Source organism: Calypte anna, chromosome 13 (genome assembly GCF_003957555.1).
Source record: "Calypte anna isolate BGI_N300 chromosome 13, bCalAnn1_v1.p, whole genome shotgun sequence".
Classification (NCBI taxonomy): domain Eukaryota; kingdom Metazoa; phylum Chordata; class Aves; order Apodiformes; family Trochilidae; genus Calypte; species Calypte anna.
In genome coordinates, this window is record NC_044259.1 from 1,875,997 (window position 1) to 1,889,685 (window position 13,689).

General features: G+C 55.7%; 1 protein-coding gene and 1 pseudogene across 1 annotated transcript; both read right to left on the reverse strand.

Moving 5' to 3' along the window:
- Positions 1-3,598: 3,598 nt before the first annotated feature.
- On the reverse strand, positions 3,599-6,170 carry LOC115599100 (annotated as a pseudogene).
- A 5,313-nt stretch (positions 6,171-11,483) lies between these two features.
- Positions 11,484-13,376, reverse strand: LOC115599101 (protocadherin alpha-11-like). Its single transcript, XM_030459382.1, is given in 8 exon segments — positions 11,484-11,752; positions 11,755-12,064; positions 12,066-12,095; positions 12,097-12,216; positions 12,293-12,550; positions 12,552-13,137; positions 13,139-13,197; positions 13,200-13,376. Coding segments are annotated over 8 exon segments (1,809 nt in total).
- Positions 13,377-13,689: the final 313 nt, after the last annotated feature.

The window sequence follows — 13,689 nt, forward strand, 5'->3', positions numbered from 1 at the left end:
AAACTTCAAAACAAGGGAATTGGTTTTAAGGGATATTTTCACTTAACATTATGGGAGATTAACATTATGAGACATGGGCACAGGAAAAAGTTACTCATGTACTGCAAATCCCTTGAGATCACCACAGAGAACAGTGCTCCCTCATACACTTCTGTCACAATAAAACAAGATGAAAACAAGAAAGCAGAAGACCTTCTCTCCATGTCAACCACAGCTCAAGAGACAAAATCAAATCATCCCCAGCAATGATGGCCAACCCCCTGAATCTCTGCCCTCAGACACCTAACACAGTCCTGCAGTCTGCATCCCATCCACTGACACCAGCACATTCCCAGGGTGAGAGGAATAAAACCAAAGGCGTGGGAGTGTCAGTCAAAAGGGAAGAAGAAAACCAAAAGATCCATCCCACCATATTGCATCACCAGCTCTGCAAGAGTCCCAAACATGCACTGCACTTCTTTCCCTCTCTAGCAAGAGAGATGAGCACACAGATAACAGTGAGAGCTTCAGAGAAGGCTGGCAGCAGGATCCACATCTGGAAAAGCTTCTCTTTAACCAACAACTTTCCTCAGCAACAAAAACCAATTAAAACAAGTCTGGCAAATGCCAGCACATCTGGCAGCAATACCAAAGAGGCAAGAGTGTAAAAACATGCAGAACTTTTGGATGTTCTCAGACGAGCCCTGGAAAGGAGATCCATACACAGGGACACCTCTCGAGGCTCTCTGCTGGCACCTGCTCTTTTATCCCATGGGAAAACACATCAGCTAACAGGGTATTTTCCATTTCCTTCCCAGTGACCCAGCCCATGTTCTACCCAGAACCTCCATTGCCCTCAGGTAACACTTTTCCCTGCTCAGGGTCACAGTCCCCAGGACACATGTCCAGGCCCCACTCACATGCTCCTCACCACAGAACCCGGGTCCTGCTCCAGCTCAACATCTGAAGCCTGGGCTGAGCATAACCCAGGCCTGTGCACATCCACACCTTCCCTCACTCAGAGCCATCACTGACACAATACCCAGACATTGCTCCACCACAAGAATGGCTCCCACTTAGAAACCCCTCTCGGAGCATGACACAGCCCTCTCTGCTTAGAGCTCTGACACAGTCCACACCCACTGCACTCTGCAAGAGAATAACATCAAGTGCTGAAGCATCAGAACACTCACAGTGTCAACAGGAGGGGAGAATTTGTAGCACATCAAACCAGAGCTGGGCTGCTCTGCAGGGTTTGTCCTGTACATCCAGACATGAGAATGAGCCCTGAGTGAAACCAGGACACACCATCCCGACTGAGCCTGACTGTACAAGTGCACAAGGAGGGGAAGTCAGGAGCACACAGATGAAACCCACCTCCTCACATCTCCTTAATATCCTACCTGAGCAGGACAAAGGAACCACCCTGGTGAGATCCACAGCTATGAAACACCATTCCCCACCAAATCCATGGGATCAGAGTTGGCTATGGAGGATGTTTTCTGGTTTTTCACGAAGAGCAGGAACAACAAGGCATGAAGATATTCAGTACTTCTGGAGGCCACGGCAGGATCCCCAGCAAGCAATCCTGAGCACCCGGCATTTCCCAAAGTTTACTATTGGAATCCTCCAGACTATGCCTTGGGAAATAACATCACCACCAGTGAGAACGTTCTTCAGCTCTTCCCCACTGACACACCCCATGTTCTACACAGCATCTCCATTGTCCTCAGCACAGACTCTTCCCCACTCACAGTCACCCTCCCCATGACACATGTACAACCTCTGCTTGGTACCACTCACAGGATCACTGCCAAAACACTCACACTTCCTCCTGACCCCACAACATGCCCAGCACCAAACCCCACTCTGCAACTGCCCCGTGCCTTTGCACATCCTCATCTTTCCTCACAAGCAGTGTGCACAATCTCCAGAGGGCTGGCAAGTCCCTCACTCTCTGGCAGGCTCTTCCCACCTGCCTGAACCTCACCACAAATGCTTTGGGCCTTTTCAGCAACCTCAGATGGAAACACTGCAGAGCTGGACATTACCATTCCTAAGGATTCGGGGATTAGAGCTGTGACACCTCTGATCCCAGTCCACAGGGATTTTATTCTCCAAGAGAAGCACACCCAACACACAAGTGTCAGTGCTCTGAAGGTGTCAGCTGGGTCAGGAAGAGAGAGATGAGCCACTGTGCAGGCTTGGCACATCCATGGATTTAACTCGATGCGTAAAGCCTGGCAAGCAGACACAGCAGCTCTCGCGAGGCCAGGTGTGCAAGGGCACAAGTAAGCAAAGTCAAGTGCACATGAAATTACACCCCCCTCATCACATCTCCTGTGCTGAGTTTCTACCTGAAGAGGAACAAGGAACCATCAAAGCAACATCAAGACCTGCACAAGCTCCAGTGGATCCACAGCTACAGAAAGAGAGATGGGTGAGACTCCCAGAACAGAAATCAAAAGATTCCATCAGAGACTCTTCAGGATTCTGCATCTCACCTCATACCACCACATCACCTGTGTCAGGCAAAGCAGCACCAGGGGACTGGCTGTGGTGGGAGATCTTCAACACCTTAAGAGGTACTGTGGGCATTGCAATACCACAAACTATCCCAAGACCTACAAGGCCTCCAGATCCAAGTATCTGAAGAGCATAATGGGATCAATGGCAGGAACATCCCATGCCCACCAGCTTTCGTTCTTTTCTCCAGCCATCCTCCATCCCACACCCTGTGACATCTGTTCTCAAGACACACAGATCATCTCCCATTACTGCCTTAAGACATGGCCCATGGACTTCCCCAGGATTTCCAATTCAGACAACTCTTCCCACTGCTCCAGGACACATTCCACATCAGGACAGGACCAGGCCCTGCGCAGTGCCACTGCCACATTCACCTCTGTCTCATGACACTCTTTCCTTTACCACGTGAGTGCTTATTCCACCTTGTGCAGAGCCTTCCCATCAGTGAGACCAACATAAGTAAAAATACAGATGGCAACACAGACAGCATGGCCAGCAGACTGCTCTCTCTTTCTACAGGAAATGTTGGCACAGCTCTAAGTAGCAATGGAACTGTTTTTTATACGGTTAGAGAACAACCCAAACTTTGTCAAGAACGCCAATACAATGGAGATAACAACTCTGTAGAAGAATATGGATTTGGTTTTTTTTTAATTTGTATGGTTTTATTCCTCTTTCATTGTTTCTTTTATCCATCTCAAGCATGTTCCTACTGATACCAATATCGAAAGCAAACACTGAAAGCACATCCAGCACATGGCACACCACTTCTCTGGCCAGGAACACAAGCCCAAAATGCTCCCTATCAATGACACCACCACAAAGATCACAGAGATGGCATAACAAACACTGTGCTCAGCAGACACCCTTGTCAGGGTGCAATAAGGCTCACAGACATGGAAAGAACACAAAACCAGCCCAGTGTATTGCGGCAGGGGGAAGTCAGAACCTAGAAGGAGTTTCGACCTCAGCACAAAGCAACCTCCGGAGAGCCCGACAAGGCAGATGCAACGGTGCCATGGCAGAAGAAAAGGTCCCATTAACACCCGCCAAGCACCCACTGAAAACGGGAACCCAGGGGCGAACACAGCTACGACGAACCCAGAAACAGGAGACGGACCAGGAGAGCAAAGACGAGGAGCAAGGGGCGGCTACGGAAAACAGGGCGAGTGCCGGGACAGGGAGGGCCACTGACCGTGTCCAGCAGAGCGGGCGGCTCCGGCTGCGTCTCCTTCGCCGCGGCGCCGGGCGGCGGCGGGAAGTTGGGGCTGAAAACCATCAGATCGCTCTTGCCCGCGCCCTCCGCCACGCACAGGCTCCGGCTCTGCCGCTGCGAGTACGACCAGCTCCCCACTTCGCTGGCGCACACCAGCGTCGTCGGACCGGGCCCCGACACCACGCCCGCCCGCGCCGACCACCGCGACGCCACGTACAGCACCACCGCCAGCACCAACAGGCTCGACACCGCGCAGATGGCCACCACCAGCCACACGTTCCTCGACGACGGCGACGAAAACAACGAAACCTCCTCCGCCACTGACGACGCCCGCGGACCCGACGACCCCCCGGCCACCGCCGCCGCCGCCTCCGCGCCCTCCACCAGCGACACGCTCAGCGTGGCCGTCACCGAGCGCGGCGGCTCCCCGTGGTCCCGCACCACGATCACCAGCCTCTGACGCGGGCCGTCCGCCTCCTCCAGCGCCCGCGTCGTCCTCACCTCGCCGCTGTACAGACCCACGCGGAACGGCACCTTCCCCCGCGGCTCCCACAGCTCGTACCGCAGCCACGCGTTGTACCCCGAGTCCGCGTCCACCGCACGCACCTTCGCCACCACCTGCCCCGCCGGAGACCCCCACGACGCCCACGCCCACAAAGGCGGAACCGCGCCCGACGAACCCTCCACAGACCACGCCTCCAAGGACCCACCCGCTCCCCCGCCCGCCTCCACACCCGCCCCGCCGCCCGCAGCCGGCAGCAGCGACGGGCGCGTTGTCGTTCTCGTCCACCACGAACACCTGCACCGTCGCGTTGCCGCTCAGCGGCGGCTCCCCCGCGTCCACCGCCCGCACCTCGAACTCCAGCACCTGCACCTCCTCGTAGTCCAGCGCCTGCACCGCCCACACGCGACCGCTCTCCGCGTCCACCGACACGTAGCTCGACGCCGACCGCCACCCCCCGACCACCGCCTCCGACAACGAGTACCTCACGCGACCGTTCCCCGCCTCGTCCGGGTCACGCGCCCACACGCGACCCAGCTCCGCGCCCGCCGCGTTGTTCTCCCGCGTCAGCACCGTGTACACCGCCTGCGAGAAACTCGGCGCGTTGTCGTTCACGTCCGACACCGGCACACGCACCCCGCGCCTCCCCGACAGCGACGGCGACCCGCCGTCCTCCGCCAACACCTCCACCTCATACTCCGACACCCGCTCGCGGTCCAGCGCCTCACGCACCACCAGCGAGTACGACCCCGACAACCTCGACACCAGACCGAACGGCGACGACGGGCGCACCCAGCACCGCACCCGACCGTTCGCCCCCGAGTCACCGTCCCACACGCTCAGCAGGGCCACCACCGTCCCCACCGACGCATCTTCCGACACCGGCACCGACAGCGACGTCACCCGCACCTCGGGCGCGTTGTCGTTCACGTCCAGCACTTCCAGCTCAACGCTGCAGTGACCCGACAGCGGAGGGGTGCCACTGTCTCTTGCTTCGATTTGTAAGTCATATAAACGCACGTCTTCAAAGTCCAGGGCGCCCGTCAGACGGATCTCCCCCGTCTTCTGATCAATCGTGAAAACATCTCTTTTATCAACAGGATCCGAACTCATGATAATGTAAGAAAAATCCTTATTGCTTCCCTCGTCCGGATCCGTGGCGTTCACCCTCGTCACCAGTGTCCCCTCTGCAGCGTTCTCGGGCAGCTGCACTTTATACACCGACTGGTTGAACTGGGGCGCGTTGTCGTTGGCGTCCAGCACCGAGATCACCAGCTCCATCGTGCCCGTCAGAGACGGGCGGCCCCCGTCACTCGCCGTCACCACCAGGCGGTGCACCGGAACCGTCTCCCGGTCCAGGGGTTTTGTGAGCACCAAGAATAGCGATTTCCTGTTTTCATCAGAGGATTTCACATCGAGCGTAAAGTGCTCGGTGGAGCTGAGCGTGTAGGAGAGCTGCGCGTTAGATCCGACATCTGCATCCGACGCGCCCTCCAGCGGAAAACGGGAACCCGGTACCGTGGTTAATTCCGCGATGCTGAGGTTTTTTCTGGCGACGGGGAAGACCGGGGCGTTGTCGTTGATGTCGGTGACCTCCAGCTCCACGTGGAAGACGCGCAGCGGCCGCTCCACCAGCACCTCCAGCCGCAGGGCGCACGGCGCGCTCTTCCCGCACAGCTCCTCCCGGTCCAGCCGCGAGCTCACCACCAGCGCCCCGCTCGCCCCGCTCACCTCCACGCTCGCCCGCCGGCCCTGCGCCACCAGACGCAGCCGCCGCGCCTCCGCATCGCCCGCCTCCAGGCCCAGGTCCTGCGCCACACGCCCCACCACCGTCCCGACCTTGGCTTCCTCCGGCACCGAGTACCGCACCTGACCCACCGACACCCACCACGCCGCCTGCACCAACAACAACACCCGCAGCACCCCACCGCAACACATCCACATCCCTCACACCGCCGTCTCCCGTTCTCCGGTCCCCGCACGGCTCCTACCGCCTCCGCCCGCACGCACCGTCTCTGCTGCCCGGGGCCCCGCGCCGCCCCCCCGCACTCACAGCCGGGCTCTCCGCCGCACCGGGGCGGAGCCGCCTCGCCGCTCGCCGCCGTTTCTGAGCCTGCAGCGACACCGTGTGCTGCTCCCACCACCCAACACGCTCCGGGACACCCACTGCTGAAAAGCTGCCTTCAGCCTCATCTCCTCTCCGTCCATTCCTCCTCTTCGCCCATTTGGTTTCTTCTTTCCTTTCCTCTTTTCTTCTCCTAATTCTTTTTTTCTTCTTGCTCTCTCTCTACATCCAGAGACTGCTTCCTAACCTTTGTTATTACGCCTTTCTCCTGGTCTTCTTTTTTTCTACTTTCTTGTCCTCTTTCTTTTCTCTCTGCTTTCTTCTCATGTTCCTTTTTATTTCCGTTCTGCTTTACTCCGCCCTCTTCCTCTCATTCTTCTCTTCTCTTCAGTAGTGCCAACAGCTCCCCTCTCTCTTCGGATGCTGTGACCAACAGCATCAAAACAGAGTCACCTGCACTTATTTGTGTCTCCATCACCGTTGATCACGGGGCATCAGCTCTCAGTAAGGTGCATCAGTGACAGAACTGGATACTCGGACCAAGGAGGATGCTCTCAGAGACCTGTGCTGGTCAGTGTCTAGAGGTAAGGTGATAGCCCTGGTCATCTCCTTTCTTCTTGGTTGGTCTCTTTATTCTTGGTTGGTCATCTTGATTACCTCTTGCTTTCTCCTTTTTGCCAGCTTCCTTCCTTAATGCTTCCCTGCTCCTGTCTCTTTCTCTCCCATCACTTCTCCGTGTACAGATTGAATGCTGCTTCACGTTAGGAATCACATTGGACTTTTCATCCTTTATCTTCTCTCATTTTTTCTTCACTTCCTTCTCTTCTTTTTTTTTTTATTCCTCATACGATTTACCATCCTTCTCACCTGCTTCTTCTTCTTTTCATATTTCACTTCCTTCTGTTTCCTCTTCCGTTCCTTCTTTTCCTTCAGTTTTATATTCTTTCCCTCCATACAGTACCCTCCTTCCCTCCCCTTCCCTTTTGCATTCACCCTACTTCTTTTTTTTCATCCATTCACCAACATTTTTTCTCAAGGTACAAAACCTCACCACCCAGCAGCCACAAGCCCTTTGACAAGAGCTCTCTCCATGGCCTTCCATCCCTCCAGAATGAAACCATATCCTTGCTTTCCTGGGGCCAACATAAAGCAGACAGATTGCCCATCCAAGAGCCCTCCCCTTCCCCAGGGAGGACACAGCCTTCAGCCTCCACTCATCACAAGAAACAACAAATAACAGAGCCAAACCACCACACAGCAAAGAACAGAATCCACCACGTCCTGAAGCACAACCCAAGAGACATCCCTTCAAAGACCAAGACATCCATACAGAGAAATACACCAGGGCCCTTCCTCCATCCCTGCCTCCTGCTGCTCACCCACACTCCGCCTCTGAGCAGCAGCACAGCAACAAGAGCAGAGAGTGGTGCTGGGCTGCTCCAAACCTACAGCCATTCCTTACAACCCCAGAAACATTTTGTTTCTCCAACAGGAAGATGAAGGAGGAGCAGAAGTACATCTGTTTCTCAACATACATTACTGTAGGGATGAGGAACTTACCTGTAGCATCATTGCTTCGTTCTTGAAAATAATAAACTTCAAGACAAGAGAATTGTTTTTAAGGGATGTTTTCACTTAACATTATAAGAGATTAACATTATGAGACATGGGCATAGGAAAAAGTTACTCATGTACTGCAAATCCCTTGAGATCACCACAGAGAACAGTGCTCCCTCATACACTTCTGTCACAATAAAACAAGATGAAAACAAGAAAGCTGAAGACCTTCTCTCCATGTCAACCACAGCTCAAGAGACAAAATCAAATCATCCCCAGCAATGATGGCCAACCCCCTGAATCTCTGCCCTCAGACACCTAACACAGTCCTGCAGTCTGCATCCCATCCACTGCCACCAGCACATTCCCAGGGTGAGAGGAATAAAACCAAAGGCGTGGGAGCTTCCAACAAGACTACAGAAGAAAACCAAAAGATCCATTCCACCATATTGCATCACCAGCTCTGCAAAAGTCCCAAACATGCACTGCACTTCTTTCCCTCTCTAGCAAGAGAGATGAACACACAGGTAACAATGAGAGCTTCAGAGAAGGCTGGCAGCAGGATCCACATGTGGAAAAGCTTCTCTTTGACCAACAACTTTCCTCAGCAACAAAAACCAATTAAAACAAGTCTGGCAAATGCCAGCACATCTGGCAGCAATACCAAAGAGGCAAGAGTGTAAAAACATGCAGAACTTTTGGATGTTCTCAGAGGAGCCCTGGAAAGGAGATCCATACACAGGGACACCTCTTGAGGCTCTCTGCTGGCAACTGCTCTTTTATCCCACATGAAAACAAATCAGCTAAAAGGTATTTTCCATTTCCTTCCCAGTGACCCAGCCCATATTCTACCCAGAACCTCTATTGCCCTCAGGTAACACTTCTCCCTGCTCAGGGTCACAGTCCCCAGGACACATGTCCAGGCCCCACTCACATGCTCCTCACCACAGAACCCGGGTTCTGCTCCAGCTCAACATCTGAAGCCTGGGCTGAGCATAACCCAGGCCTGTGCACATCCACACCTTCCCTCACTCAGAGCCATCACTGACACAATACCCAGACATTGCTCCACCACAAGAATGGCTCCCACTTAGAAACCCCTCTCGGAGCATGACACAGCCCTCTCTGCTTAGAGCTCTGACACAGTCCACACCCACTGCACTCTGCAAGAGAATAACATCAAGTGCTGAAGCATCAGAACACTCACAGTGTCAACAGGAGGGGAGAGTTTGTAGCACATCAAAACCAGAGCTGGGCTGCTCTGCAGGGTTTTGTCCTGTACATCCAGACATGAGAATGAGCCCTGAGTGAAACCAGGACACACCATCCCGACTGAGCCTGACTGTACAAGTGCACAAGGAGGGGAAGTCAGAGCACACAGATGAAACCCACCTCCTCACATCTCCTTAATATCCTACCTGAACAGGACAAAGGAACCACCCTGGTGAGATCCACAGCCATGAAACACCATTCCCCACCAAATCCATGGGATCAGAGTTGGCTATGGAGGATGTTTTCTGGTTTTTCATGGAGAGCAGGAACAACAAGGCATGAAGATATTCAGTACTTCTGGAGGCCACGGCAGGATCCCCAGCAAGCAATCCTGAGCACCCGGCATTTTCCAAAGTTTACTATTGGAATCCTCCAGACTATGCCCTGGGGAATAACATCACCACCAGTGAGAACGTTCTCCAGCTCTTCCCCACTGACACACCCCATGTTCTACACAGCATCTCCATTGTCCTCAGCACAGACTCTTCCCCACTCACAGTCACCCTCCCAATGACACAGGTACAACCTCTGCTTGGTACCACTCACAGGATCACTGCCAAAACACTCACACTTCCTCCTGACCCCACAACATGCCCAGCACCAAACCCCACTCTGAAAGTGACCCGTGCCTTTGCACGTCCTCACCTTTCCTCACAAGCAGTGTGCACAATCTCCAGAGGGCTGGCAAGTCCCTCACTCTCTGGCAGGCTCTTCCCACCTGCCTGAACCTCACCACAAATGCTTTGGGCCTTTTCAGCAACCTCAGATGGAAACACTGCAGAGCTGGACATTACCATTCCTAAGGATTTCGGGATTAGAGCTGTGACACCTCTGATCCCCAGTCCACAGGGATTTTATTCTCCAAGAGAAGCACACCCAACACACAAGTGTCAGTGCTCTGAAGGTGTCAGCTGGGTCAGGAAGAAGAGAAGATGAGCCACTGTGCAGGCTTGGCACATCCATGGATTTAACTCGATGAGTAAAGCCTGGCAAGCAGACACAGCAGCTCTCGTGAGGCCAGGTGTGCAAGGGCACAAGTAAGCAAAGTCAAGTGCACATGAAATTACACCCCCCTCATCACATCTCCTGTGCTGAGTTTCTACCTGAAGAGGAATAAATAACCACCTCAGCAACATCAAGAGCTACACAAGCTCCAGTGGATCCACAGCTACAGAAAGAGAGATGGGTGAGACTCCCAGAACAGAAATCAAAAGATTCCATCAGAGGCTCTTCAGGATTCCTGCATCTCACCTCATACCACCACATCACCTGTGTCAGGCAAAGCAGCACCAGGGGACTGGCTGTGGTGGGAGATCTTCAACACCTTAAGAGGTACTGTGGGCATTGCAATACCACAAACTATCCCAAGACCTACAAGGCCTCCAGATCCAAATATCTGGAGAGCAGAAAGGGATCAATGGCAGGAACATCCCATGCCCACCAGCTTTCGTTCTTTTCTCCAGCCATCCTCCATTCAACACCCTGTGACATCTGTTCTCAAGACACACAGATCATCTCCCATTACTGCCTTAAGACAAGGCCCATGGACTTCCCAAGGATTTCCAATTCAGACAACTCTTCCCACTGCTCCAGGACACATTCCACATCAGGACAGGACCAGGCCCTGTGCAGTGCCACTACAATTCCACTCTGTCTCATGACACTCTTTCCTTTACCACGTGAGTGCTTATTCCACCTTGTGCAGACCCTTCCCATCAGTGAGACCAACATAAGTAAAAATACAGATGGCAACACAGACAGCATGGCCAGCAGACTGCTCTCTCTTTCTACAGGAAATGTTGGCACAGCTCTAAGTAGCAATGGAACTGATTTTGTACTTTTAGAGGACAACCCAAGCACACCAGGGCTATGGAGACAACAATTCTGTAGAAGAATATGGGTTTGGAGCGTTTTCATATGTATGTTTTTTTTTTTCTTTCGTGGTTTCTTTTTTCCTTTTCAAGCATGTTCCTACTGATACCAATAGCAAAAACAAATACTGAAAGCACATCCAGCACATGTCACACCACTTCTCTGGCCAGGAATGCCAGCCCAAAATGCTTCCCATCAGTGGCTCCACCACAAAGATCACAGAGATGGCATAACATACACTGTGCTCAGCAGACACCCTTGTCAGGGTGCAATAAGGCTCACAGACATGGAAAGAACACAAAACCAGCCCAGTGTATTGCGGCAGGGGGAAGTCAGAACCTAGAATGAGTTTCGACCTCAGCAAAAAGCAAGCTCCAGCGAGCCCGACAAGGCAGATGCAACGGTGCCATGGTAGAAGAAAAGGTCCCATTAACACCCGCCAAGCACCCACTGAAAACGGGAACCCAGGGGCGAACACAGCTACGGCCAGCTCAGAAACATGGGAAGGCCAGGAGGGCAAAGAGGATGGACGAGCGGAGGCGGAGCAGGAAGGGGCGAGTGCCGGGACAAGGAGGGCCACTGACCGTGTCCAGCAGAGCGGGCGGCTCCGGCTGCGTCTCCTTCGCCGCGGCGCCGGGCGGCGGCGGGAAGTTGGGGCTGAAAACCATCAGATCGCTCTTGCCCGCGCCCTCCGCCACGCACAGGCTCCGGCTCTGCCGCTGCGAGTACGACCAGCTCCCCACTTCGCTGGCGGCACACCCAGCGTCGTCGGACCGGGCCCCGACACCACGCCCGCCCGCGCCGACCACCGCGACGCCACGTACAGCACCACCGCCAGCACCAACAGGCTCGACACTGCGCAGATGGCCACCACCAGCCACACGTTCCTCGACGACGGCGACAACAACGAAACCTCCTCCGTCACCGACGACGCCCGCGGACCCGACGACCCCGCGGCCACCGCCGACGCCGCCTCCGCGCCCTCCACCAGCGACACGCTCAGCGTGGCCGTCACCGAGCGCGGCGGCTCCCCGTGGTCCCGCACCACGATCACCAGCCTCTGACGCGGGGCCGTCCGCCTCCTCCAGCGCCCGCGTCGTCCCTCACCTCGCCGCTGTACAGACCCACGCGGAACGGCACCTTCCCCCGCGGCTCCCACAGCTCGTACCGCAGCCACGCGTTGTACCCCGAGTCCGCGTCCACCGCACGCACCTTCGCCACCACCTGCCCCGCCGGAGAACCCCACGACGCCCACGCCCACAAAGGCGGAACCGCGCCCGACGAACCCTCCACAGACCACGCATCCGCACCCGCTCCCCCTCCCGCCTCCACACCCGCCCCCGCCGCCCGCAGCCGGCAGCAGCGACGGCGCGTTGTCGTTCTCGTCCACCACGAACACCTGCACCGTCGCGTTGCCGCTCAGCGGCGGCTCCCCCGCGTCCACCGCCCGCACCTCGAACTCCAGCACCTGCACCTCCTCGTAGTCCAGCGCCTGCACCGCCCACACGCGACCGCTCTCCGCGTCCACCGACACGTAGCTCGACGCCGACCGCCCCCCCCCCGACCACCGCCTCCGACAACGAGTACCTCACGCGACCGTTCCCCGCCTCGTCCGGGTCACGCGCCCACACGCGACCCAGCTCCGCGCCCGCCGCGTTGTTCTCCCGCGTCAGCACCGTGTACACCGCCTGCGAGAAACTCGGCGCGTTGTCGTTCACGTCCGACACCGGCACACGCACCCCGCGCCTCCCCGACAGCGACGGCGACCCGCCGTCCTCCGCCAACACCTCCACCTCGTACTCCGACACCCGCTCGCGGTCCAGCGCCTCACGCACCACCAGCGAGTACGACCCCGACAACCTCGACACCAGACCGAACGGCGACGACGGACGCACCCAGCACCGCACCCGACCGTTCGCCCCCGAGTCACCGTCCCACACGCTCAGCAGGGCCACCACCGTCCCCACCGACGCATCCTCCGACACCGGCACCGACAGCGACGTCACCCGCACCTCGGGCGCGTTGTCGTTCACGTCCAACACTTCCAGCTCAACGCTGCAGTGACCCGACAGCGAGGGCGTCCCCTTGTCTTTTGCCTTAATATGGAAATGGTATAAACTAACTGTCTCGAAGTCAGAGCACCCTCAGTCTGATGTCCCCACTTCTTGCATCGATACTGAACACATCCGAGGCCGAGGGAGGAACAACGCCATCAATTCATAAATCACTTCGCCATATATTCCCAAGTCTGGATCCGTGGCGCACACCCTCGCCACCAGTGTCCCCTCTGGGCATCTTCGTGGGCAAAATGACGCTGTAAACCGACTGATTAAATTGTTGGTGCGTGTGTCGTTCACATCCAGCACCGAGATCACCAGCTCCATCAGTGCCCGTCAGAGACGGACGGCCCCGTCACTCGCCGTCACACCAAACGGTGCACCGGAACCGTCTCCCGGTCCAGGGGTTTCGTGAGAACCAGAAACAGGGATTTACTGCGCGATTTCTCTTCTTCGATTCTAAAATGCTCGGTGGAGCTGAGCGTGTAGGAGAGCTGCGCGTTAGATCCGATATCTGCATCCGACGCGCCCTCCAGCGGAAAACGGGAACCGGGAGGGGAGTTCTCCGGGATGCTGAGGTTTTTCCGGTCGGCGGGGAAGACCGGGGCGTTGTCGTTGATGTCGGTGACCTCCAGCTCCA